Raw genomic sequence first — 27,729 nt, 5'->3', positions numbered from 1 at the left:
AAAAAAAGCAATATTCCCAACTCCATATCGCAAGGATGTGGACTGTCCCTTCCTGTTTTAGTGCCGAGAGAGCCACCGTACCGACTCGCGCTGGAGCAGGAATACAGGCACTCGTAACGCGATTATGTCGGGATTGGGGCTGCGTTCGTCCAGCACACGGAGCGGGTTTGTCCGTCGTGGGGTGTACCGGCTTATGTTTTAGGGAATGCTGTTATGTTATTCTCCGGGTCGCTGGTAACATAGCAGGCCTGCGTATTGCGCTGCCAACCCTTGTTCCTTTCCTGTGTCAATGATTGTCCTCCCCTCACTCTCATGGCGGAGACTAAAATAATATATCACATAGACGAGGAGGAGACTCCTTATCTGGTCAAGCTGTCCGTTTCTCCGGAGAAAGTCACCTTAGCGGATTTCAAAAATGTCCTCAACAACCGACCGGTCAACAGCTACAAATTCTTCTTCAAATCGATGGACCAGGATTTTGGGTAAGTGGCCACCATTATTATTATTAGCCCTTTTCGTCTGGCTCAACTCGCAGTGTATTACTGCGGTGCGCGCGCGCGTATGTGTGTATAAAAGGCGTATTACAGGCCACGGTGGGCAACATCAGGCGGTGTAACATTGTTACATGTGCGCAAACTACAGTGCCATGTCTGTTTCCAGGCTCCTGGCACCTGCTCATTATGACTCTCCTGTGCGCAGTGGAGGAGACACACGGAGTGTTTGAAGTGATACCGGATCTGTCCAGAGCCCTAATGACGCAGCCCCTGCATGCATTACACGGAGCCAGACCCCTGGCCCCGTTATTAATGTCGACATATTAACCCACATTATAGTGTCCGTATAGGAACAATGTGAAATGCGAGGGCGGTGTTGACAAAAGCGTCCACATGTTCAAGTCCTCGGGTTTCACATCGTCTTGTTTTGTTTTGGTTCGTGGGGGGTTTTCAGCAGAGGAAAAAGATGACAATTTAGATATAGATATTTTATTCACGTCCACTTGTGATCGCCACAAAGTTGTCTTTCTGTACACACAAACACACACACAATGGACTGCAGTTGAATATTGGCCACTGCAAGCCAGTGATTGTGAGATATGCAATCATGTAACTACCTTTAAAAAAATCATAATAATAATAATAATTGCCCCAAAGGAGGAGATCTGTCAAAAGATACTCCATCCTCATCACCTTGTTTTTGTAACGAATATAGTATTGTGTACTGCATTATGACAGTAATGTGTGTTTGTTTACATGTAGAATACATGTAGTTTAAATAATTAATAATGTGTCTGTTTCGTCACATATTTAGAGGTATGATATTGTCATTTATCGTCGTCGGGAGCAAGAGAAATGAAGTGAAAGATGAAAGCTACACTCCCATTTGAACCGCTGATTACTGTATGTTTTAGCATCACGGTACAAAATACAATATTTCAGAACTCATGCAATTTTTTTTAAGCAAATGAATGAAGTACTTTCAGTAGAATGTGTCTGTACTGTAAATAATTGTATTATTTTCCATGGTGAATTACACACCAGAAACCCACAGGAGCTGCTCTCTTCATCCGCTGGATGCTGGACCTTTACGGATAATAACAAATTCTCTCTCCTCCTTTTTGTTTTTCTCGCCGCTCCTCTCTTTTGTAACCCCGGTCCCGATGCTCAGCGGCTCCGGCGGCCCTTCCAAAGATCTTCAGCGCTCTTGGTCTGCCAGATCTACTTTGTATCAGGCCTCTGCTGAGGATGACATATTTGTGTCAGTGCCGGTTTTCTCATTCCAGTCTGACCAGTCATACATGAGACGAAAAACATGAATACACACCACTGTAGTCGCAAACTTGATTGGAGGAAATGCGGAGGCGGGCAGTGTCTGTGGAGCCAAAACGTCATACATTTCCACTGCAAGCCTGACCTTGTGGGCGGGGGGCGGGTGGGGGACTGTCTCTTCCTGGTGGCGGTCTGGGGTTTAGTGCGCCGCTTTGTCCCCAGCCCCCGGCTTCCTGCCTGTGTTGCACTGCGGGGCCTGGGCTGCTCGCGAGGCCTCAGGTGATCGACAAGCAGATTATGGAAACAAACAAAGCGTGTTTGCTCTCTCCACATAGAGACGAGGCTGCGTGTTGCCGAACTCCTTGCGCTGTGCATCAACAAAGCATGTTGCGTTACGTCGCGAATTGGACATTGTCAAATGGCTGTGTTTTCCACACGGAGCTGTTATGCACAGTTTTATAAAAAATAAAAAAAAAAGGCGTCTCCATCAGCATTCCAGCCCTTTTTGAGTTAAGGCTGAATATTTAGGCTCCGTGAGGCGCCTTATGCTACTGGCACAGTATGGAAGCGAAAAAAAAAGCAGTCAAAGGCACAGAGGATAGCAGCACTTTGTGGTAGCCATTCTGGCTGCACTGCATACACACAGACAGTAAGGCTGCTGGAGAATTAGCAAGGGAGGAATAAGACTGCTGAGCAGAGAGGGAAAACATCAAATCCCTTGCAGTTATAGACTGTGTTTGAAATGTAAATGAGCAGTCAGTGCAAGGTCCTCTGTAGTAGACCCCCTGCTGCGGCGGGGAGGAAAAAAAAACAGCCATTCTCTTCTGGGATTGCTGAACTACATTTGTGCTGGCAATATCGGCTCTCCAAGCAACGGCCACACGAATGTGATAAATGGGCGATTGCCCCCAAAACGCCTCGTCTTACTGCAGTGAACATGTCATTTCAGTTCCCCGTGGAATCGCGTGGAATCCATGTAAGCCCGGGCCGCGGCGTTCCTATTCACACAACGGGCCACAGCAAATTAAAAAGCTGAACGTTTCTTTGTGCACATTTCATACCTCGGTCGTCCCCCCCACGTAACATTCATCCGCTCATCAATATTTATAAGACGGGGAAGCTTATCGAGGCGGCGTCGGCGGCGTCAAATTCAAGCAAACCCCGCTTTCATTCCTTTTCGGAGAGACTTCATGGTGATGATATGGCGTTTTGTCATTGACACTAGTGGTGGTGGTGAGCGGGTTTGAGCCCTCACTATCATGCAAGTCACATTGGCACTCCGGCGCCGAGGAAAGCAGCCAAGCCGAAGCTCTGAAAGAAACAGTCGTGTTTGTGCCTTTTTAGAAAACAGGGGGGCTGCCAGCGGCATCTTTCCTCTGCTGAGGTAGGGGTGCTGAGCCCCCGTAGTTAGAGGACACAAATCTGCAGCTTTCTGCACAAATGCACCTCCGCCTCACCTCGCCTGTTTGAGGATCGTGCTAGTTTTCCAAGGTGATATGCCGCATTTGTCGTCGCCGCATTGACAACACGACTCCTCCTGTTGTGTTGACTATGCATACGCTTGTCACATTTTAACATTGTGTTTGGAAATGTGACCTGGAACCACCAGAACTTTGTTATTACGATGCTGTGAAAATCCCACGGCTACAGTACTAAATATGGCATCAACAGTATGCACGCTATTATTAACAGCTCTCTGGGTGCTTAAAGTTTCATTTAGCCGTTTACTGTGTCAGACTCTGTGTCCTATTGAAGTCAATCGGTGTACAACCTTGTTTGACGACACATATTTTGCTTCCCTGTTTATACTATCGTTAGCATCAGCCCACCAAAGTCTTTGGACTGCTGGCCCGGTGTTGGCCCGGCTCCTCTGGCCCCTGCTTTCTGGTTGCGGCAGTGACTACCCAGCCCTCCTCTGTCTCTCGTAGCATAAACAAACACATCTAATCTTCCCCAGCTACACAAATATCCCCAGTAGTGGAATATTCAGCCATCGCCAGGATAGATCTCGTATCATTATCCTGGAAAATCTGTTAAGACCTATAAGCCGTCAGCTCTAAGAAGTCAGATCTGTGACAGCAGCCCACACCAGACATATGCTCATCTAACCAGGGGTTACGGTGTGTGTGTGTACTTGTTAAGTGCTCAGGCTGGAACTAACACTTCTCCTGATATCAGATGCAAACTGGAAAGACTGCAGGCCGTGCGTATTTTACTGCATGAGGAAGACGTCATCTGTTGTGAATCGTTTCTTGGTTTTTCCTGATTTCAGGTTTTTTTTTTCGTGACAGACAGATATATGTGAACAATATTGATTTTGCATGTCAGTTCTTTCATGCACCTTAAAAATACAGCAAGACGCGCAAGTGGAAGATGTAACCTTATTCCTGTCGGACATGAGAACTGCGTTGCTGATATTTCATGTGGCCACTCCTACATCCTCACAAGTCACCTTACAGCTGGTCATGCAGCTTGAGAGGGAGGATGCGAACACTTCCTACCTAACAAGCAGCCGGCGCAGTCGGCCGCCGCCCCCCTCCCTCTTCCTCCCTCGCTTCTTCCTCCCTGAGGTGGAAACAGGCCACAGCGGCAGAGTCTGCGGCCGACAGTTCCAGCCACGAGGCTACGTTATCTCTGTCCACCGCTCCCAGTGACACAGCTCCCACAGCAGCAGCACACACAAACGCAACAAGCTTGGCTAATCATTTCAGTAACAGGGAAGTTCTGGCAAACAAGAAGTGTGTGTGTGTGTGTGTGTGTGTGTGAGAGGGAAGGGAGGGAAGGGCGGGGGGGGGGGGGGGGGGGGGGGCGTAAAGTCGCTGTCAGAGACACCCCTGCAGAAAATCTTCTTAGGCTTTCCTGCTGCTCCAAGTCGTGCCTCTCCCCTTTCTCATGTGCCGTGTTCAAAGCCAAGAAGCTAATGTGAGTTCCCCACAGAGCTTCAGAAATGCTTGGTCCCACCATTTCTGGGAAAAAAAACAACAACAAATAAAGATATACAGTGGGTTATAATGGAAACGGGTGAATGCGACATGGTGCTTTAGCCCCTTAAGCGTCCGTGTGTGTGGGTATGTGTGTGTGTGTGTGTGTGTGTGTGTGTGTCTGTACGGTGTTTGCCAGCTCTTCTCTTGTGCCCCTTGGCTAGCTCCAGGCTTGATCTATGGGACACAAGCCTAGCAGCTGGGGTGACTAGTTGCTGCTGAACTGTGTGTCCCAGCAGGTCAAAGGGTAACTAGAGGGTATTTTTGTTGGGAATTTACAGCCAACGATGAACACACTAAGGGATGTTCACACACTAGATCACTCTATTAATACACACTCCTGTGCCATGACGCCCTCTGAGGGATCTGTCTGTCTGTCTGCCTGTCTCTCTAGCACTTTTATTCCACCTGTGCAGGTTACTCAACAACAGATTTATGGCTCTATCCTTGCCAGTTTGACTGGCCCTCATCACATTAATGTGCTTAGTGTCACCGTAGAGACTGTCAGCCACGACGATGTCCATGAATCAATAACTGAGAGTGTCATTATCGCTGCTCATGGAGCTCATCCGTGAGAGCGAGGGTGCAAAGCCGGTCCAAAGCCATGTGGAAAATGCGCCCGACAAGGGCGTAAACGTCTCTCTCTGCGTCTCCAGACCAGTATATTGTGTCGCCGAGCTGACTCTGTGTCCTTCTCCTGGTCGCTTCGCCTGACTGCGTCCGTCTGCCTGTTCCCACAGGGTCGTCAAAGAAGAGATTTCCGATGACAACGCCAAGCTGCCCTGCTTCAACGGGAGAGTAGTGTCCTGGGTAAGTGAGACAGATGAGGCGCCCATGCTGCACGGATCATGTAAATGTGGCGTTGTAACGCCTCCACAGAGCCGTTTGAACGCTCTCCACCTTGATCTCACTGTTCAGCTGTCGGTGTGGGGGATTCTATTAGACACTTTACTGAGCTGGTTAGAAAATACAACATGAGTTTGACTGCTCAAACAAGGAATATCATATTCATAGTATCTGGTGGAAGCCATCTGACGGTCACTTACTCTATTGACTCCTTTATAGTGATTTGTAATTATGGAAGATAAGCAGTGCCGTGAGCCCGAGTGCCCCCACGGGGGATAATAAAGTATGATGGATCCGATAAATCAAATCAATCTGTCATGTTAGAGATGTGAATCATTGCTCCGTCACACGGATCAGACGACACAGGTTAGAGCTCTGGCTTCAAATACGGATGGAAGACTGAGAGCAAGAATGTTTTTAATTAGTTGGATCACAGTTTAATCCACTTTGGGGGGGGGTTTATTTTTAAGAGTTCAGTATAACGGTATTGTACTCGATGGATCTCTGTGGGTAACTTAATTAGTTTTCTCCACAGGGAGGTCAGAGGTCAGATTCAGGGACACGGTGGTGGCCATAGAGTCGTTAAAGACGGTCCGGCTCAATAGCGCTTACTCAGTGTCAATACAGTATTAACAACAGGGCTGGAAGCCTGTAATTAAACGGGGTCTCACTATACCACACTGCTTAACAACCTCCATGACTCATTCCCACTTCCTTTAACAGCATTACTCCGTACATCATGCCAGTGGGGTCCAATTTTGCAAATGTACACTTATGCAAGGTGCCGGGATGCAGTTACATTCATAAAGGCACATCGGGACATCCACAACTCTTGTAACCCGACATAAAATAATCCCCATGAGCTTTGGTAAAAAGAGTGCACTGGTGTCACATAAGGATTCAGTATTAGGAGAGAAAAGGGCTCATCAGGGTACCTCTATGAGCAGGGAGGTGTTTTTCCTTCACGTTAGAACAGTAAGAACATCTTCATCTTTATAAAACTGGAACACCGAGGACCAGAGTGCTCGTTGTTTCAAACAGAAAGCCGCTCAGAACGCAGCAGGAGGGGATGGAGAATGTAGAAATTCTTCCCGTCTTTGAATAGAAAGTATCCCACAGGATTCCTGTAATAATCTAGTGACAATTTAGACATTATAATAATCATAGTCCATACACTTGTTAAAAGCTGCTGGTTCTAACTTCCATTGTTGTGGCTCTGATGAAAGGATAGTGACTGTATCTTTGGGCCGCTGTACATCATCCTTTGTACTGACACTCAGCGGAGTAAAAGCAGCGTGGCGCTTTTAAGTTTCGATGTCGTCTTGCTGTGTTTCTCAAGTTGTTTATGGCGCCGTCATCTCGATAGCCTTTTTGCAGCATCTCCTGTCCTCACGCGTGCTTGTCTTTGGTGTTTCTTGTCTTTTTAAGGTTGTTTTTGATATCTTCTCTCTCCTCACTACGGGGCCTATATATCATTCTATGTAATATCTATGTGTGTTTTTTTCAGAGCGTGAACATGTCTCGTCTTTAACGGATCTTTCCAACTTCCCTCTTTCAGTTGGTGCTGGCAGAGAGCGCTCACTCCGATGGAGGGTCTCAGTGCACAGAGAGCCATGCGGAGCTGCCCCCTCCTCTGGAGAGGACCGGGGGCATTGGAGACTCACGGCCCCCCTCCTTCCAGTAAGTAGGCTGATTGCTGCTCATCGTGCATGCACAATTTCACACACATCGGACAAGTCGGCAGATTCAATTCAATTCAATATATTTTTTATAGCCCAAAATCATAAATACAAGATTTGCCTCGGGGGGCTTTACAATCTGTACACGTGACATCCCTGTCCCAGGACCTCACATCGGATCAGGAAAAACTCCCCCAAATAAAGAGAGTAAAAACCCTTTTACAGGGAAAAAAGGGAAGAAACCTTCAGGAGAGCAACAGAGGAGGATCCCTCTCCCCGGGTGGACTGAAGCAAAAGATGTCATGTGACATGAATATGACAGAAACTATTCATATAATGAGTAGTATACGCATGGATCGGATGTATTCAAGCACACCCTCCTGTGCACTGAGAGACTTTTTTTTATTATTTCACACCGTGCCACATGAGCTCTTCGGAGAGGTTTGCCATCGCGGACTCGTACGGGAGCTGTAGGTGCTCTGTGTGCGAATATGGCGTGAAGTATATGTGCTAAAGCTTCGAGTGTTGGAACATACACGGGTGTGCGTATTTCACTCGCAAGTGTATACGTTCCCTCCCGCCCACTCAACCGCGGAGGAAAGGGGCTCATCGATGTAAACATGATGAGCGCCGGCAGTGCTGCTGCTTCTTGAAATAGCCTTCGCAGCATAAATATCTTCAGGCAAATACTGGCACTCGGTGAGCGAAGGCCCATTATGTTCAGTCACTCAAACACACTCGGCTCATGAAGGCACATGTGGCCGAAAACACGCTAAGAGCTCAGAAATGGAGATTTTCCCGACGACGACTTGGAGACCGTATTACCTGAGCTCGATCTTTGACTTTCGGACTGGCAGGACAGAGGATCTCGCTGCACTTGCTGCGGAGAAATCCCATGCTAAATATAGCAGGAAGGGCTGGTGGGGGCAGTGAGGGTTGTTGCCATTGCAGCGCTAGCTAGCAATATGGCTGAGGCTCTATATTGAGAACATGCAATCTGTCATGTCTCAGTGTATCTCTTTATCCAGGGTTTGACATCTCAGCTCGCGTTTGCCCTCTATGGGCTGTCCCCTGCTGTTTGGCTGTCAGCTGGCCTGATGGTTTTATTGTTCCCGGCCACTCTTTCACCAGGACTACCGCCACCTTGTGGAGCAAGACGTCAGTATTTCTTAACCCACGTCATATCCCCCCTTCCCCCCTCTCCTCCTTCACTCTCCCTTTCTTTTCCCCTCTTTGAGTCAGACAGGCAGGCCCTTTCTCTCAGAGAAGCAGCGTGGTGGTGAATTCCCTCTCGCCGAGCTCTCTTTCGGAAATTAATCCAGTCTTCCACCCCTTTACCTCTCTGTAAATAGCGGGAATATTATCACCACTTCATTTTCTCTTGTGCTTTATTCATGCGTTTCATGTGTTTGTGTCGGCGTGAATGGCTCTATTTCATGTGCACACGGGATAGGTGTTTTGGGGCTGAGAATGCACACAACTGATGTGCTTCTGCCTGCTAATCCGGATTAACGGACATTAAAAGCCACCGTCTCTATTCCCCGAGAGAGAGAGAGCGAGGGGGCCGCGGGGGGTGGCGATGGGCAGCGGAGAGGAGGGGGCGGGTTTGGTGGGGAGGGGTGGAGGAGTTGAAAGGAGGTGGCATTCGTTCACAGCTGCAGCGTAGGGCCTTGGATAATCCCCCCCCCCCCTTCCCGGATCAGCAGACCTGCCGCCATGGCTGGTGTGCAGCCATCGGCAGCCTGACAGAGAGACGAGCCAGTCACCGCCACATCAATCAGCGCGATGCTGCAGCGATCGCGACTAATAAGAAATGCTCTCGCCCCCCCCCCCCCCCCCCCGCCCCCCTCACCACAACTATGCATCTGCAGGCACATTTGCATGCAGCGCACTGACCTGTGTAGGTGAAGCCCGGCCCAGGTGCACGCATTAGCACCTCGTAGCAGAAGCATGTAAGCACGCCTCATCGAGCGCCGCGTCCCGCTGAGTGAACACAGCACACGCAGCATCTTGTCTGCTTTTTCTTTTTTTTTTTTAATATGCATTGATCGTTCACACACCGCCAGCGAGGAGTGTGAGGACTTTTGAAACATTGCAGGGTGATGTTTGTGTGTTTTCTGCCTCTTTTTTTTTTGGATCTGTTTGTACACTATGAATATGACACCTTTTGTAAATGAGCCATTCGAGCATGCACGGACGCATGCCTGTGCCAGCATGACAGTGTGATTATTTATGCAGGTGTAAAGTACATGTTGCACACATGCTTAAGTGTGTGTGTCTGTGACAGACTGACAGGGCTTGAGTTCTCACCAGCTTTAGGTTTCCTCTGGGCCCGGTGGCTGTGGGGATCCCTTAACCCGTTGAAAACTGTGGAGCCCCGAGGGGCTGTAGACCATTTCCTCCCCCTGTGTTTGAGTCGTCGTAGGAACCCCAAATGAATTCCAATACTTGTGCTTATTGTATGTATTTGTTCAGCAAAGTCTTGGGAAAAAAATGTATATCTGCAAAAAAAACAAAAAAACACTTATAAAAGATATCTTGATCATAACTATAAACATCCAGCATGAGCCAAATTCCTCAAAATTGCCTCCTCGAGCAGTCACCCAATTTTTCAAACTGTATTTTTAAGGGCCTTTACAACAGCCATACATACTAATAAGACACCTTTTTGGAAAGATTAGGGTCTAAATAATCTGAATCTGCAACCAAAAATCAGACTAAAACAAAGCATTGGGGCGCTACAAAGGAGTTTCAGTCCAAAAGCTGTGTCGTTTCGTTAAAAAATGGAAAAAGTACTTATTTTATGGCGAAACATTGCTTAAATGAAGTCAAACAATTGTGGTTGCGGAGATAATTAAGAAAACATTTAAAAAAAATAATGAGAATAATTTTGTCCGAGATCCGGCGTGTGGGGGAATTGGTGCGCTTGCTTTCCAAAAGGTTAACCCTGGAGCCCCCGAGGCCACAGAGGCTCCAGCCCTCTGACAGAACAACAATCTGCCCTCCAGCGTCTTCACAACCCGCAGACTCCTCCCAGACCCCAAACACACAGCCCATCTTATTGCTCAGCCCACACCTGATGTACCGCTTCTCTTCTGCTTTTTTTTTTTTAAGCAATCTGTCATTCTCCTCTCTCTCTCTCTCTCTCTGTCTCTCTCCCGATCACGCTGCAGGCACCATCTGGGCTTTCAATAGGTCTCATTAATGCCAGCATTGTCCAGCATGGCTCCCTCTCAGGGTATCTGGTCATTAATGACACTTAGTGAAAAACACATCACATACCACGGAACAATGAAACTAGCTATTTTGGCCTGAGGGATTGAATTTGAAACAGTGTAATAATATGAGTTGCATATTCCCCAAAGGCAGAATGGCAGGCGAAACAGATATTATAACAGACAGAAGTATATTGTAGCTCGGGGATTATGTGTTGGTCGCCGAATGGCGAGAGAGAGAACGCATTTGAAAGACTTTCTGCGGGGGGAGACGGATGAAGTGTGTGTGTGTGTGTGTGTGTGTTTTGTACATCGTTATGAATCCGACTGAAGTTTTTTCCCGATGTGTGTGTTGCAGTGCCAATGCGGTGAGCAGTCGCGATGGCCTGGACACCGAGACGGGAACGGAGTCTCTCCTGAGCCACCGCAGAGAGCGAGAGAGGGAGCGGGCGCGCAGGAGAGCGAGAGAGACCGAGCGTGAGTATTATCAGCCGGGGGAACACATGGACCCCCAAAAAAAGAAAAAATGCAATTACCTTGTCATCTTGTAGTTATTGCTTTTCAATGTCTCCTACTCGACACTTAACTTCCTTTTTAAAAAAAAAATAAAAAATGGAAAAGACAGCAGACGTGTATGAAAAGCGGCCCCGAGGGGTCACATGGTGTGTATTGAACTCGCTTACGTGAGACTAAGAAACACAGAGATTCGAATTCTCGGAAAAAGTGAAGAACTTATGAGGTGAATAAGTTCACTAAATGTCAAAACTGTCTTTCCCAGTGGTTGTCTTGTGTTTCCTGCGGCTCAGGTTTATGGTCAGAGGCTGTTTTCCACTCGGTATAGTCACACGCCAGTCTTTTCCAATGATTATACCCTGTCAGAAGACACCCGCGTTTGGTGAAATATCACAGGAAAAGTATGAAAACTATTGTAGAGAGGTATAAATGCAACCATCTGCAGTCTACCTGGACAAGAACGTGTTAGATCGTTGCTTTTAAAAAGGCCCCGAGAGCGATTATCAAGAGAGAAACACGTCTGCTTTTATTGTTTTGACATTCGACTGCAGCGCTTTATATTAAAACCGCTCATTTAAGAGAAGCACGGCTTTTTTTCTGCTCCTTCAAACGGCTCTGCTCTGCTCGACAGACTCAATGTTTTTAATATGAAAGTGTGCCAGGCCTCATCACATGCCAGCACCGTCCACCCCGGACACGAGGTCGAGTGTACTGGTGCAGCAGGATGTGTTCTGTCATCAGCATCCTCGTACCCTCTGCAATATTTTGAGGTGTATTGCAGTTCTTGCCGTACAATTTTGGAAGAATTAGTTGATTTTTTTATGGCAGGAAGTTCTGCAGCTTCTGATGCTCACAGTTTGCTGTCGCTTTCACTCGTCGTCTATCTGTCTCTTCCCCATGTCCTCGCTTCACAGCGGTCCTTCTCTTTGCATCCTGCACTCGTTACGCAACTCGTAGCGCGGCGTGAAAACTGTCTCGCCTTCTGGAAACTGGAATGAACTTCATCCTTGTAGAACGAGCACACAATCGTCTGCATTCATTCCGTCTTATTAATCTCGTGACCATGCCTTTCACTTGACTCGAGACATGTTGTTGACGCTCTCCATGTCAGATCCACCGCTGCCAACATCCAACTTCACATCTGTTGTTTTCTGGCTGACGCGGAAACACTTCAAGCCTAATGAACTTTGCATCTGTCCTCAATCCCCCCGCGCCGACTGACCTAGAAAGATCTAGCGAGCAAGAATCCGTATAATGAAGTTCATTTTGGGTGTGCTGGTTCAGTGCTCGCTGTAGTCTCAGTCACGTGGCCTGGTTGTACAGGAGGAGCCGGTAGCACCACCTCTTTGCCTCGCAGCCTGCAGCATCAGCAGGAATTCCCCTGTCACCTTATACACACACACACACACACACGCACACACACACACACACACACACGCGCACACGCTTCAAGTGAGTTTGTCTCGGGTTGTGAATGCTGGCTGTTTGACAGTGATGGCTGAAGGTATGCAGCCCTGGTAAACATATCCTTCCTCATTCTCTGCCTGTGCAGTGGCAGGTTGAGAAATGAATGGATAAAAAAAAACAAAAAAAACTGCAGCGGTCGAACATTTTAGTCGGGTGAACAGGTGTTGGGTGAAGTTGTGGGATACGATCCGTTTCAATGCCGCCAGGCGCTCTGTGACACGGTTGCAGTGTTTAGTTATTACATCGTAGCAGAGGAGATTTAATACCCTGAAAAAGCAGAAGAAGAAAAAAGAGAAGCATCTGCATTTCATGAAGTATAATGCAGGGATTTCAGGGTTGAGGTCAAAGAAGACTCGGCTAAGCCAATGCACTTATGCTTGTATCAAAGTATTAACATAAAGCAGAAAAACATCTGGTGAAACTGTCCCGCGTTATGAAACGCTTCTTAAATTGATGTGTGGTGATGAGATGCACATGGGTTTAGAATAACCGGACGAGGTTTTCACCTGTCATGGCACTCACATCGTCTCAAATCCCATATTATCTCCGATTCGGAGAATACCGTCGTCTGATTGGTCGCAGGCAGATTAGCAGCCGTTCTATAGTGGCGTGCCGTGGGAGGAGGCTAAACTTTCTCCTGACTCGTCTCGGCTCAGTTCCTCGTGTGCGCCGGACGAAGGCACGCTGTCGGCTGCGGTGAGAGGGATTTGTTGTGTTATGTCTGATGATCATATTTGACATTTGAGTATGTTATGTTATACATTTCATGTCGAGGTTAGCTTAATGCAGGTATTTTTTTCTCGAAAAATGTAATGGGGGAAAAGTGCTCGAGTCGTGCAGTACGAAGTTCATCGTTACTTGTTTTGAGCTTTCATACTATCACTATTGACTTTATCTTGTGTATTATCTTGTGTATTTTTTATTGATTTTGGGATCATAATGAATAAAATGAACAATTATATATTTTTTTTACAACTATCTTATCCTTTGAAGTGTCTCAACTTTTTTTTTAAAAAAGGATAAAAGTGAATCTCTCGCTCTATTTCCTGACTTTAGGCTGGACCTTTTTGCTTATTCCCTATTTGTTGCTGCCTCTGTTGTAGAGAAGCTGTGAAGCCCGTCAGCAGCCAGCTGGTGGGTAAAGACCGTCTGGGGCTCAGTCTGACTTTTTGGAGGAACGTCTAGCACAGACGGAGCAGAGCACAAAGACACAGATTTCAGTCTGGCTCGGTGAACCTGCACTCTTGTCTTTTTTTGTTTGTTTTCCTCTGGTGCGGCGTTCATCTGAGCGTGGGAGGAAAATATGCTCGTGTGATCCTGACAGCGGATGTCACGTCCCTCTGCTGATTGAGTGCGCAGTGAGCTCGGCTTTCATAGCGGCACCCTCTGGGCGCGCGAGGAGATAGCGATGGGAACTACCTCGTTGCAGGAATGCTTCGCTCGCTCGCGGCGAACACGTTGGCTCCCACGCCGCCCTCTTTGCCTTACGAGACCTTTTCGGACAATCCGCTGTCACCCTGAGACGCCGCCGCCTCACTGCCAATGTACGTATGGGGATGGACGGGGCGGCTAAGTCCAGGGAATGTTGAGAGTACGGTCAGGCACCTCAACAGGAATACGTCTCAAGTAGCTGTATCCATGTTTCAACTGTGTATGGTTATTCCTTTCATTGGCTATTTTCAATATTGCTCAAATCCATAAGTATCCAAGAAAAGCCCCTCTGTTGTTCAGATAGCTTTTGATTTCCACTTCTGACACTCTTCCTCCGCTTCCCCCCCTGATCTGACCCCTGGACGACCAGCCGTGACCTTCCAGTCCGACTCACCGCCGCTCTGCTTCTTTCCCTCTGCAGTCCCTCGCATCAACGGCCACTCCAAATCCGAGCGCACCGCGAGGGACTCGGCCATGGGTTACGACAGCGCCTCGGTGATGAGCAGCGAGCTGGAGTCCAGCTCCTTCGTCGACAGCGAGGAAGACGAGGACGCGAGCAGGTGACGTACTGCCTCGCCTCAACGTGGCTTTCAACGTATTGATTAAATAACTCGATCAGGTCTTTCCTGAGCAGCACCCGTAGTACATGTACGAATACTTTGCTCCTCTTTCTTCCTCTCCATATGACTGCTATATACGTACTACTTCCTCCGTCTTCTTCTGCGTTTCAGGCTCAGTAGCTCTACAGAACAAAGTTCTTCTTCACAGCTGATGCGCAGACACAAGCGCCGCCGACGGAGGCACAAAGTGGCCAAAATAGACCGGGTGAGCCCCTTTAAAGACGCGTCTCTGTTCCTGGTGAAATGGACGTTAAGTATAAGAAAGAGACGACAGGGCTGATTGATATCGACCTCATGCATCGTTGACTGTTCCTGATGTGCTTATCCTCTTCCTGCCTTTCCAGTCTTCATCCTTCAGCAGTATCACAGACTCCACTATGAGCCTCAACATCATCACCGTCACGCTCAACATGGGTAAACCTCACACTTCTATACTTGCATATATATTTAAATGTACACGCATTGTTACAATAATGTTTCTCAGATCTGATACTGTGTGTTTCCTGCTTTCTCCCTGACAGAGAAGTACAACTTTCTCGGTATCAGTATTGTCGGTCAGAGTAATGACCGAGGAGACGGCGGCATCTACATTGGCTCCATAATGAAAGGAGGCGCGGTGGCTGCTGATGGGAGGATAGAACCTGGAGATATGCTCCTTCAGGTACTCCGGCAGATACTTCCAATTTTACAAAACATTGTCGAACATTTGACGTTGTCGTCATCATACTTTTTTTGAGGGGATAAATATCTGTGTTTTTAGGCCTGATAAAAATTGTGTTTATTTATTTAGGCCAATATCATACATTTGTCTAAGTGGGCTGTACAACATACAACTGCCGGTCCTTGACCTTTTGAAGTGGATGAGGAAAAAATAACCCCCCAAAAAACTTGAACAATATGCAAGAAACCGCTCGCAGCTGTGGAGGGACCAATAGCTGTTGTGTGTACAGAATAATACAAATTATACAATTACAGAATAGACAATCCATATGGAACAAAGGATACATCATATCTGAACAAAATGGAGAGAAACAGAGAGAGAGAGAGAGAAAGAGAGAGAGAGAGAGAGAGAGAGAGAGAGAGAGAGAGAGAGAGAGAGAGAGAGAGGCAGTGTGGAAGCTAAACAAATGAAGATATGACTGTACAGCGTTTCTGTCTGAGGCTTTTGTGGCTCATTAAGAACCACAGCGTTGCATTCACTTCCGTTACGAGGCTCTTGTTGTAGAAGTTGTAATTCTGCCTCTCCTTTTCCTTCCTGTTAGTGCCTCTCTTTTGATCTCTGAGCAGCAGAGCTCCACTTTCTGTTTGGGTTGAACGCAAAGCCTAAATGGTTTGATGTAATGTGTTTTACACATGTGTATAAAACACATCTGATATTCACAGTAGAGGTTTATTTATGACTGGAGGCCCAAGAGCACTGCAGAGATTAATTTTTGTGGCACTCCACCAGGTGAATGACGTGAACTTTGAGAACATGAGCAACGACGACGCAGTGAGGATCCTCAGAGAGATTGTTTCCAAAACTGGGTAAGAGAATACAACCTGCTCAGACCAACAACTGAGAGTTGGGATTATTTAACTCTCTGCTGCAGAAGATTATCATATTGAGAGCAGAATTATTCTATGGCAGGGGGTAATCTTACACTTGGGACTAACATGGTAATCTCATAGGGTGATGTTTGGCTATTCAAAGGATTAAAGGAAATCCCTTTTGAGAAAGAATCATGAGTGTAAAATACAAGCATATCCCTACAGCTTATCCATTGTTGCCAAAACTGCATGTTTGTTGCTAGATTTAGCAACTTTTTTTTTCCATAAGAAGAGTCGTGGATGCATCTGCATCCCTCGCCGGCTGTTTATTCAAGTTCAGAGCAAGATTTTATCGCACATACAATACTATATAATATAGATTATCATATGGTGTCAGTTTGTGACCTGTAGTGACTTGAGTTCAGTGCTTTCCACTGAAAACAGCTGACTTGACCTGTGAGCTGATGATGGAACCGGTCCAACCGATAAATATAGACAGTAATCCGTTCAGTCATGTTTGTATTTGGTCTTCATCTATTTGACCGTATTCTCTATTTGCTTTTCCTCCAGTCCGATCAGTCTCACTGTGGCCAAATGTTGGGACCCGTCTCCACGGAGTTACTTCACCATCCCTCGTGGTAAGACGGACGCGAGTGCTGTGTGTCGCAATCGCGCGGATACACTGCCATTACATCTGGAGCAAACTGACGTCTCTGAGGAGGTGTGACATCGTTTGCCGTATGTGTGTGTTTCATCTGTGCAGCTGAGCCCGTGAGGCCCATTGACCCAGCAGCCTGGATTTCACACACAACGGCCCTGACGGGACCTTACCCCCACTATGGTAAAAACAACCAACCGCCACCTGCAACACACTCTATGAAGCATCCATTCTGTGGTAATTATGATCACCTTACAACATTTAAACAATTGGAAAGTTCGTTTTTTTGTCAATATGTCTTTTCCTCCTCTCCCACGCCAGAGTTTGATGACTTGCCTCTGTCTGCGAGTAAGACAGACATGGCAACCATTGTCAAGGTGATGCAGTTGCCGGACTCTGGCCTAGAGATTCGAGACAGGATGTGGTTGAAGATCACCATCACCAACGCGGTCATTGGTGAGAGACGCTGTGCAAACCTTTGTGTAGTGCCCCCGTTGCGTATTCAACCAGACACTACTTGACTGCTCACTTGAGTGTTTGTTTTGACGCGTTTAATTAAAGACAATGTTCAGGGGTTGATCATGTTTATTCATGTTTATTCTCAAAATAATAACCGTCTTCAAATCATAAACAAATCATAAACAATGTTCCTTTTCTGTTGCAGCGCTGTCCCATACAATGCTCCTATAAAATGATCAAAAACAGTTTGCTTTCCTCACAATGAGCAAACCCTGGCCCCAATACCTCTCTTAATTATATAGCGCCCCCAGTGGTGGGAGGTCCAACATACCCAAAACATGCAAAATGGTTTTACACTTTTAATTAAATACATCTGAATAAATTACGTAAGTCTAACGCTGCTCTGCGTTGTTTGCATACTGCTCTGCTCTCGGTGCTTTGAGGATGAATAACAGAAATGATTGTGTTTGTTTATCTTTTCCTAAAGAACTCAAAGTTGCTTTTCAAATATTAAACTGTAAAAACCTGTTTCTGAAAATGAGGCCTGTCGCGCAGCATTTCAGCATAAACAACACCAACGACAACTTTATTCAAAGCTCTTGTGTCGCATCCCCGGCTGAATTATGGTCTGGAGTCTTAAATTGATGGTTCTTAAATGTTTATTGAACTCACCGTAAGAACGACAACAAAAAAAACGGACACAAACAAAAAACATAACAATTTAAAACAGCATTTTCACAAAAATTAACTTAAAACAGATGCTAACCTGGTGCTAAAACAAACACATCTGTAGCCTTTTAATAACTATTTCTGTCGTTAAAGGTACTTTTCATTTCGTCCCGTTTATTACTTCCAACTTCTGGTTTTGTACCATCAAAATAAAAGCGCAACCGTAAATGCACCGACTGCCGTAACACTAAAAGACATTAAAAAAAAGAAACAAACTGTTAAAACGTACTTTAAACCCTCAGAGGTCCTTTACTCTTGTGCTCTTGCTTGCATAGTGAGCATCTTTTAGCATCTGCTCAATACAGTAGTGCAGCAGCCTTCATGTCTGTGTGTTTGTTGCTGTGTCAGGTGCTGACGTGGTGGACTGGCTTTACTCCAGAGTAGAAGGATTCAAGGACCGGCGGGACGCGAGGAAGTACGCGAGCAGTCTGCTGAAACACGGCTACCTGAGACACACGGTCAACAAGATCACCTTCTCCGAGCAGTGCTACTACACCTTCGGAGACCTCTGCCAAAGTACAGCCACCTCCATCAAGTGTGTCGATGATGCAACGACACGTGTGTGTGTGTGTTTTTGGGAGCTAAACCTGTCCCTTTCTTGTTCTGCTCTATTCCCAATAAAGACATGGCATCACTCAATTTAAACGAGGGATCCAGCGGCGGAGGCTCGGAGCAGGACACGTTGGCACCGCTCCCTCCCACCAGCAACCCCTGGCCCCTGGGCGGGCAGCCATTCCCCTACCCTCCCTTTCCCTCCGCACCCCCCAGCTTCCCCCCAGGATACTCAGACCCATGCCACAGTTTCCACAGTGGGAGCGCAGGCAGCCCGCACAGCGAGGGTGAGCAATGAAAAAGACGTTGCCTCTGAGTCCCCCCCCCCCCCCCCGTCAGGCTTTCTTTAATGAATGTGATGATTTGACTCAACGTGCAACATGACATTTCCCCCCCCCCCTAATTCCTTGACATATGACGTCAGCGTTAACAAGTGTCCGACTCGTGCCGATGTTCGCCGTTCCCGCCTCTCTCGGGGCAGGGCGTCGACGTTGGATTGCATCTTTGATTAATCTAATGTGTGTATTCTGAAACGCGTCCTGTATTGTGAAGGTCAATCATGAGCATCTTGAGTCACGCAGCGGACAGCTCTGCAGTACTGGGTGTGTACACGCAACGCAAAATCTGATCAGCCATGATTTACAACAATCACCAGCTTGAAATGATCAACGCACGAGGCCATCCCTCATCAGTCCTGGATTGATCTTTTTCGTTCATTTCCAATCGGAGCGTGATATTGATTTGTGTTGCTTCTGCATGGTTTTTTGTTTTTTTATATGTCTGCATCGAGGGGAGAGTGGAGAACCAGGGTGTGTTTACACTGCTCCGATAGCGTGTTTTTGTATTACATCTCATAAGCAGGCGGTCCAGACTGATAAAAGGAAGCTACGTGTTACCATCTATCAGTCTGATTTTCATTGTCTTTGAGTGATCCATCCAGACATCGTCGTGTCTTGCTCTCTTCACTTTATTTACGTGCAACCTTTTGAAAAGGTGGAGGGAAAGAGATCACAAAGATAAGACTAGTCACGTGATGTATTTTTTTCTTTTGGCACTTCCAAACAAGTGTTCATGGGTAATTTTGCGTTTGTCTACTCGTCTGAAGAAGTCCATGTGTCTGTTTTTGCATTTTTTTGAGTAGCAATTTCTCCAGAACTTGAAGAGATGACCAAGAACAGCCGTGGGTGTAATATTAAGTTTGACCATCAGGGACAGATGCACAGTAGCAGGGCACATGAGGTAGTGCGGGGAAGGGGCTGGGAGGTGTGTGTAATTCTATTGTTCCCTCTGTTTCTGCTGGGCAACGGTAGACTGAAGGAGGAGGTAGTCCCAGGACACTGGGGGAACCGGTAAGCCTGCTAACCCCCTCTCCTCCTTTTGCTGCTCTTTCTATCTCACCGTTCATCCGACTCTTGTCCTCCTCTCTTCCTCTTGTGCTCAACATTCTCCACCTATCATACTGTGGTTTTGAGGTTGTTAAATTTATGTCTTTTGCGTCCTCCTTCGTTCGTTCGTGTGTGTGTGTGTTCTCTGTGTGTGTGTGTGTGACTCTCCTGACAGTCCATTCTCCCTCTCTGCACCTCTGGGCATGCATTCCATACTGTGCTGGGAAGGTGCATGATGCAGGATGATCACGCCGAGGCTTGTGCTATCATTCCCACAGATAGGGGGCGATCATGCACCACTTTTACCCAGTACTGTCGGGCTCATTGCGAAAGGGTAGGCGTGGAATGTTTGATTTTGCAACAACGTGGTACACCTCTTTCAGTATGACGCCAGTAGTGTGCAGTGACAGCATGTTTAGGCCCGACACTAACCCGCTTTTAAAAACGTCACTTTTCTGATAATAAATATGTCGCGTCATTCTGTACAAATCCACACTAAGTGCTCCGTGGTGGTGTCTCTCTGATTCGGGTGTATCATGTTTTTCCATTTACAATCTGTGAATGTGTTGGTGTTTGTGTGGACATTAAGATGAAGCTCAGGGCATTAGCCGCCGCAGGTGGAGCGTGGGATAGAAACCTTTTGAGATGGTGTTCGTCCTTGACTGGTGACTCTTGCTGGATTGCAGAAAAATGAAGAAAAAAAATCTTGTCACACCTTAAAAAAAAAAAAGAAGTGCAGTAAAGCATTTAATCGCATAATTGCATTTGACTGTGTAGTGCTGAAGAGGAGATGCCTCCCTCAATGACGTGCCATGTCATGTATATAATTGCAGATCATGAAGGCTAAATTACGCCTCATATTCGACTGTTTTTTCTTTAATGTGTGACGTGTTTATTAGTGGCTAAATCAGCTGTAGCTGACGGGTTAAAGCTGCTTGTTGCGACAATTACTGTCAATGATTATGAACTCTCTTGTACTGTAGGCGGCCGGCTGAAACGTCTACTCTCTCTTTTTTTTTTTTTTCCCCCTCAACAGGAAGCCGTGGAAGCAGCGGATCCAACCCCAGCGCGGGCAAAGGTAGACGCTCCTCTCCGCAGGAGAAAGGTCAACGGTCAACATGCAGCGAATCCGAGCCCCGCGTTCGTGGAGGGAGGCGCGGCGAAAGGTCCGCCAGCCAAATGAGCCATCACAGCCACGCCCTGTCCAGCCACAGCCACGCCCGATCCGGTCTCAGTCACAGTCAGTCCCACCGGAGTCACTCTCACTCACAGAACAGCCACCCCTCCTTCACCTACAGCCACGCCCCCTTCACCCAGCCGGGGCCCGGCTCGTGCGCCCACAGCGAGCGGAGCCACGCCTCCTCCTACGGCCCCCCGGGCTTGCCTCCCCCGTACTGTCTGGCCCGTCTGGCTCCCAAGACCTCCGTCAGCAGCAGCACGCCCCCCGGAGCACCGCCCGGGAGGGAGTTGGCGTCCGTTCCCCCCGAGCTCACCGCCAGTCGCCAGTCCTTCCAGCACGCCATGGGCAACCCCTGCGAGTTCTTTGTCGACATCATGTGACAGGACAGTGCCTTCAAAACAAAAAAAAACGTCTCAAGCACAAAACAATTCTCCTCCGAAAGCCCCACTCGGCCCCTTTCTCTCCGTCCTCCTCCATCTTTTTTGCCTTTGACCATCTCGTCTCTAAGTTCAGAATGTAGACCCTCTGCTGCACCTCCGGCCTGCTCAGCCGTCTCACCCTCTGATGTCCAAGCAAAGGAATACAGGCGGCGAGAGCACAGCAGGAGGGAGGCCTCCCACTCACACACAAGCACAGATCTGCTCTGTGGCTAAAAAAAAAACCCTCTTTTTGTATTGACTTGACGTGTACAGTTTGTGAAAGTGGTATTCGATGTGGTGATTCTTTCAAATCGGCCACGCAGACATTCTGGCGAGCGTGTACTCTACCTGGGATATCTTCTCCTCTGCAAGACCTTTAAGCTGCTGGGCCTGGATCTCAATCCCCCAGACCCAGGCCGACTCCTACAGCCCCGCACTTCGGAACATTTCTTTGGGCCTAGAACTTGTAATTTGCTTTCCCCGACTCAAATTTAGCACGTTACGCCGACCCGCCGGCCCCGATCTCCTTTATACCGTGGCGTTGCCACCGGCTTATTTGAGCTCTTACCTGCCAACTACTAAAACGCTAACCTCGATCAGTTCACGATGCGTGGATTCCTTCAACTTCATAAGGGAGGCTCTGTAGCCAGCCATTGGTCTAACTGGGCTGCATATTGCATGACTGTCTCAACTGCTTTAAAAGATAGAAATGTATGAATACATTTTGTTTAAAGTATTGCCGTTATCGGCGGGGGGAGGGTTTACCTCTTGCCAATGTCCTAAAGGAAGAATCCGTACACTGGATGATTTTTGTGATGTTATTTATGTGATCATGTTGCGTTAATGGTGTCATACTTTGTCTACTAAGGCTGACTGACAGACAATCAGACATCTTTTGTGAACCAGTGGTCAGTTTCCACTGTCCTAGCTGTGCTTTGTCGAATGTACCATTATTCCTGTTAGTGATTGAACCCCCACGACGTTCATGCCACTTTTGGTTTGGACACGTTTAAAAGTAAGCAAATCAAACTTACAAACAGGATTGCAAACAGTGGAACAAAACACCACAGCTGTGAAAGCAAAAACTCAAAGTGTTGACAGGAGCTGGAGCCGTTTTGCTCAAAGCAGCGCGGTCGTCGTCTCCTTCGTTAAAAAAGTCAGTGCGATAAAAGCCAAAGCCTCACAGTTTTGTAGTGGATACGTCTTCTTAATGTAGGAGTGTGACGTAGATCTGTCGGTGAGCATCACCCGACACGTCTCAAGTGACTTCAAGGGGAATCCTGGCGTTCAGATTCTGACCACCTTGCTAAAAAATAATGGCCAACTCTTGTGTCGACCTAACAATCTGGTTACAGGAGGGAAATAACACACAGATACTATTTTATGAGCACTTTTCCATTTTGTCTCCCCCCTTCCTTTTAGTATGAAACACTGTTTGCAATCAAAGCTTTCTCTTTAATTTTGTTTCTTTACAAAAAAAAAGAATAAATTGTACATAGAAATTTATTATATATATAAATAAAAAATATATATGTTCAAAAATGATGTCTACATTTCACAATGATACACTTGAACGGTAAGTGAAAAATATATTTTTTCTTATCGTAGGAACACTAGAGGGAGACATTCAATGTGTCATTTACTCCTAATAAGTCCACGTAACCCTTGTATGCTGTTCATTTTTTGTCACACACCAGGTGTTGTGGGTCTGTTGGACCCGCTGTATTTTTGAGTTTTTATTCAACACAATCAAACATTTTTACGTTAAAATACTCAACAGATGTTTTCTTTATCCCAATTAGAAGCAATATAAACAGCAAATATGGTTAATAATTTAATTCAGGTACAAAGGACCTCCAATTTCCACACTTTAATTAGCCAGGGTCCAGTGGACCCGAACACCCTGTATGTAATATAAATGTGTAGGTGGGGGGGTTACGGTGTGAGTTTGAAAACATAATGAATAATATTTTGGTTTTGATGAAAAATGGAAACGGGTCCCACAGACCCAAGCACCATACAAGGATTCAATTTAACAGTTATATATATATATAATATATTGAAGTCTAGTTATATATATATATATATATATATATATATATATATATATATATATATATATATATATATATATAAAAAATATATATATATATATATAAATATATATAAATATAGATAAATATAAATATATATAAATATAGATAAATATATATATATATATATAAATATAGATAAATATATATATATATATATAAATATATATATATATATAAATATATATAAATATATATATATATATATATATATTCATAAAATGTATTTGGTGATGATTACGTACACACATTCAAAATATGAATTGACACAATCAAGCCGGTGTGTGAACTCTTGTCATCTCGTAGACATTACAAAAAAACAATGACTGTAAGATGCCCAACATCATCACACCTCCAAGTGTGTCACCCGCACAACACTTCAGCGACACTTCAGAGTTCACTCCCCTGAGTGGAACTTCTCGCTGCTGCCTGTACTTTCCCAGTGGGCTGACGTTGCTCGCACAAAGCCTCTCACGTCTGCATGTAGACCCCCGCTGTCTGCTTGACCGGGCCGACCGCAGCTCTTTGAAGACATTGTCGTCTCAAGTGACGGCACACACTCCCCCACATGGGAGGAAGTGTTGTAAGGCGTTTTGTCAGAAAGGAAGTGAAGATAAAGCCTCATTATAAATAACGCCCCTTGCATGCTAAGTTAGATTAAAAAAAACAAAAAAACATCCTATAAAGGAAGCAGCCCTCTGAAGAAAAAACGCTGCGTGATATTCACAACATGGAGCATTATGTGAAGTAAAGATATAGTTTTAAGACCGATTTCTCTCACTGACATAGTTGCAATATGACTGTCACTCTGGCTGATGTCAGCCTACATGCGCACACACACACACACACACACACACACACACACACACACACACACACACACTTACCAGCAGAATGAATGAATATCATTACTATCCTACTTAACCAAGAACACAAGCCTGTTTCCCCAAACCAGTATGTTAATTGGGCTTCTGGGGTTTACTGTAGCTTCAGAGCTCATTAGGGGGAGGTTGAAGGGTAAGTGTGGGAGGTGTTTCTTGGCCGAGGACGCGTCGGCGGATGAGCCGCCGACTTCTGACATCACAACTGTGCAACGTGCGTTATGCGCCGAGAGTAGGCGAGTCATGGTAGGCCGAGAGTGATGAAGTAGAATGTCAAAGTATCAAGATGATGATGCGCTTAAAAACAAAAGCAAAAAAAGACCCTGCGGGCAGATCTTGTGGCATGGAGTTTAATTTGAGTGAGTATAAAGATAAGATACAGAACGCTCAAATAGCCGTGACGGGATGTACGTCATTTACCGTTATCATCATTAGTCAGCAGATTTCCTGCTCTCCAAAAGTCAAAGTTACTGTAGGAAAACCCCACAATGCATTTGTTTTAGAATATACAGATCACTCATTAAACGACAGCTATTTATTAAAATAGCATCCTTTTAAAAAGCCCCACTTTCACTTTAGTGCAAGGAAAAGCTGCAGCTCTTCCTGCTTCCGAGTTCAAACACACTGACGCGGTTGGGATTACAGCAGCTATGCAAACTAAGTATAACGTAAACCACGGTACTATGTACAGAAATCACCTCGTACAGATGCTAAAGGAGGCTTTGTGTCCTTTGTATCAGGAGCCGGAGGAGGGCGTGACGACGTGCAGGGGATGAGAGACGACTTGTTTTAGAGTCCCTGAGGGGCCACTTTGCTGTGAAATAAAAAGATTAATCACCAGACATGATAATAGGCCAATATAGCAAAGAGAGGGTGTTTTCTTGAAAAAACTTTTTTTTATTAACGTGTGACTGTTTGCATGAGCAGCTCATGTGTCTCTCATGACTCATCAGCATCAATCCCTCTTGTGACGGAGCGACAACCCGAGACAGTGAAAGCTGCTCCTCACAATGACATCGGCTTAATTTTTAGTAAAGAAACTAAGCCGTTCAAACGAATAAAACACAATTAAACAGTGAACAGGAGACATCACAGCCAATACAAGTACAGTTACTTTCACTTTAGGTAGAATAAGTAATACTATTATTGTACAAAAACAGTGATACTGAAAACAACCAGACATTCAGACTCTGAAAACAAGTGAATCTGCACCAACAACTGCTTCCTCAATAAATAGAAGTCTACTTAATGTGGACCGAAAAACAACTTAAAAAAAACTGATAACAATCATCACAAGACCATGCTGTCATCCAAAGCTTTAAAGAAGTAGAGGCCACATTTTGGCACAAAAAGAAAAGGTGGTGGTATGACCAGTCTAAACAGTATAGTATGAAATGTTTAATGGAATACTATGACCTTTTTTTTAAAATTAAAATACATGATAATACAATAGAATAGTATGTCAGGAAAATGCATAGTATGACATAAAAACAGAAAAAGACCTAAAAAGTTATTTTAAAAAAAGGTCACAGTTTCATTTGTAAAATAGTCATGAATAGTTTTAGTTAAACAAAGTAATGTAAAGTCAAAAATCAAAAGTTTATAGTACAGAATGTTGAAAGATGTCATAAAAAAACACCATATAGCATGTAGAAAATGTCAAAGTATAGTATGTCATAGTAATTGATAGTATAGTATGTCCAAATACATCATCAAAAAGTAATCCTATACTATAAAGTAATGGTATAGTATCTGTGAGGACCCTCCTGTGGTTGTGGTTCTGTTGCAGGTGCTGGTTGGCGTGTCCTCTGGTGTGGCCGTCGCTCTTCATCGGGCACTCATTGAAATACTTTGTGATGGAAATGACCATATACGGTTACTTGCACGATGAAGGGTTTTAAAGACCTTCTTCATTTGACCGCCTCTCTCTGGGGAGGAGACCCTTTGTGTTGCTGGAATGACGCAGTTCCTGTGGTTTATGTGTTGGTTCTGTTTCTTTTATCTACAGTGACACACATCCATACACACGCACTTCACCCCAGATAACTGATAACTCGACTTCAAATGGTTTGACTTATGTTGTTCCAAATAAATTGCTTCTTGTTTCATGCTGCCATTTATGAGCCGGACTGTGACCAATGTTAAGATATGTCGTGAAAAAAGTCATATAGGATGCTGAAATATGTCATCAAGAAGTCATGGGTATAGTATGTCACTAAAGTGTAGTGAGAGAAGGTCAGTGTGTATAGTGGTCATAAAACAATCCTGGTCTAGTATGTTGAACGATCTCATCAAAAAGTTGTGCTATAGTATGTCAAAACAAAAAAAAGTCGTGAAAAAATTCATAGTATACTTTGTGGGAAATTGTACAAAATATTGAAAACGGTCATAAAATGTTACAGCAAATTATGAAAAAATGTTGTTGAAAAAAGTTCAGTATGTTGTAAAGAGCATTAGTCAGCATACGAAGGTGAAAAGTCATTCAGTTCGGGCATCTTATGAGGATGCTTCCTGGACGCCCATTAGAGGTGTTCCAACTGATAGTTACTCTGGGGAAGTCCCAGGACACGCTGGAGGGATTAGATCTCCCATCCTGCCAGGAATCCCCCGGAACGAGCTGAAAAATGTTGCGGGTGAGAAGGAAGCCTGGGTCGACCTGCTGCCACCGGGACCCGACCGCGGATAGGCGGATGAAAATGGATGGATGGATGGATGGATACAGTATGGTAAAAAAGTCTTTAAAAATGCATTTTATGGAATATCAGAAAAAGTCGGCAAAAGGTCGTAGTGTAGTGTGTCGAAAAAAGACAAGGTTATTTTATAGAGTGTTAAATAAAGTCATAAAAACAGGATAGTATGTAGAAAGAAGTCATAGAATAGTACACAAAAAAGTGATAGTATACTATATTGAAAAAGAAAAAAAGGAGTATTGGTTATTGCAAAAACTCCAAAAAAAGAAGGTCATTGTGTACAACGATTAAAAATAAGTTGAAAAAAGTTATCCTGTATGAAGTAAGTCATCACAAATCATAACATGTTATAGCATACTTTAAAAAAGTCATAGTATCTTAAGACATAAAAAGTCATTAAACATATGACAGTGAATAGGATGCCGTAAATAAGTCAGAATACAAGTCATAGCACAGTATGTCATAACAAATGACATGCATTTATTAATAATTTACTCATGACAAATGTCATAGCAATGCTCTGCAATAAAAGTCTTTACAGTTCAGTATGTCATACTATTGTTTCAATTGAGTGTCAATGAGTCATTGACAAACGAGACAGACTTGAAGACACGCCCCCGACTATGAATAGCAGT

General features: G+C 45.4%; 1 protein-coding gene across 6 annotated transcripts; it reads left to right on the top strand.

Annotated features, from left to right (window-relative positions):
• The first annotated feature begins 35 nt into the window (after positions 1-35).
• Positions 36-22,923, top strand: LOC137800184 (segment polarity protein dishevelled homolog DVL-1-like). Of its 6 annotated transcripts, XR_011079524.1 has the most exons (16): positions 36-482; positions 5,488-5,557; positions 7,152-7,273; positions 10,846-10,964; positions 14,320-14,458; positions 14,630-14,723; positions 14,863-14,932; positions 15,040-15,179; positions 15,969-16,045; positions 16,619-16,686; positions 16,812-17,162; positions 18,243-18,410; positions 18,518-18,733; positions 18,999-19,048; positions 19,757-19,795; positions 20,868-20,957. XR_011079524.1 is itself a non-coding variant. In XM_068597246.1 (15 exons), the coding sequence occupies exons 1-15, from the start codon at positions 313-315 to the stop codon at positions 21,389-21,391; spliced, it is 2,190 nt and encodes a 729-aa protein (XP_068453347.1). In that variant the 5' UTR covers positions 36-312; the 3' UTR covers positions 21,392-22,923. The 6 variants fall into 6 exon arrangements, 4 of the variants coding, with proteins under 4 accessions (XP_068453347.1, XP_068453346.1, XP_068453348.1 ...); XR_011079522.1 differs by having other exon boundaries at positions 18,999-19,795; XM_068597246.1 differs by lacking the exons at positions 18,999-19,048; positions 19,757-19,795 and having other exon boundaries at positions 16,812-16,889; positions 17,028-17,162; positions 20,868-22,923.
• The last annotated feature ends 4,806 nt before the right edge of the window (positions 22,924-27,729 follow it).

The sequence above is a fragment of the Clinocottus analis genome, unplaced genomic scaffold (genome assembly GCF_023055335.1).
Source record: "Clinocottus analis isolate CAN_PGR_092001 unplaced genomic scaffold, fCliAna1.0.p SCAF_4, whole genome shotgun sequence".
Classification (NCBI taxonomy): domain Eukaryota; kingdom Metazoa; phylum Chordata; class Actinopteri; order Perciformes; family Cottidae; genus Clinocottus; species Clinocottus analis.
Note: the sequence above shows the minus strand (reverse complement) of the source record. Positions and strands in the feature narration are given on the sequence as shown.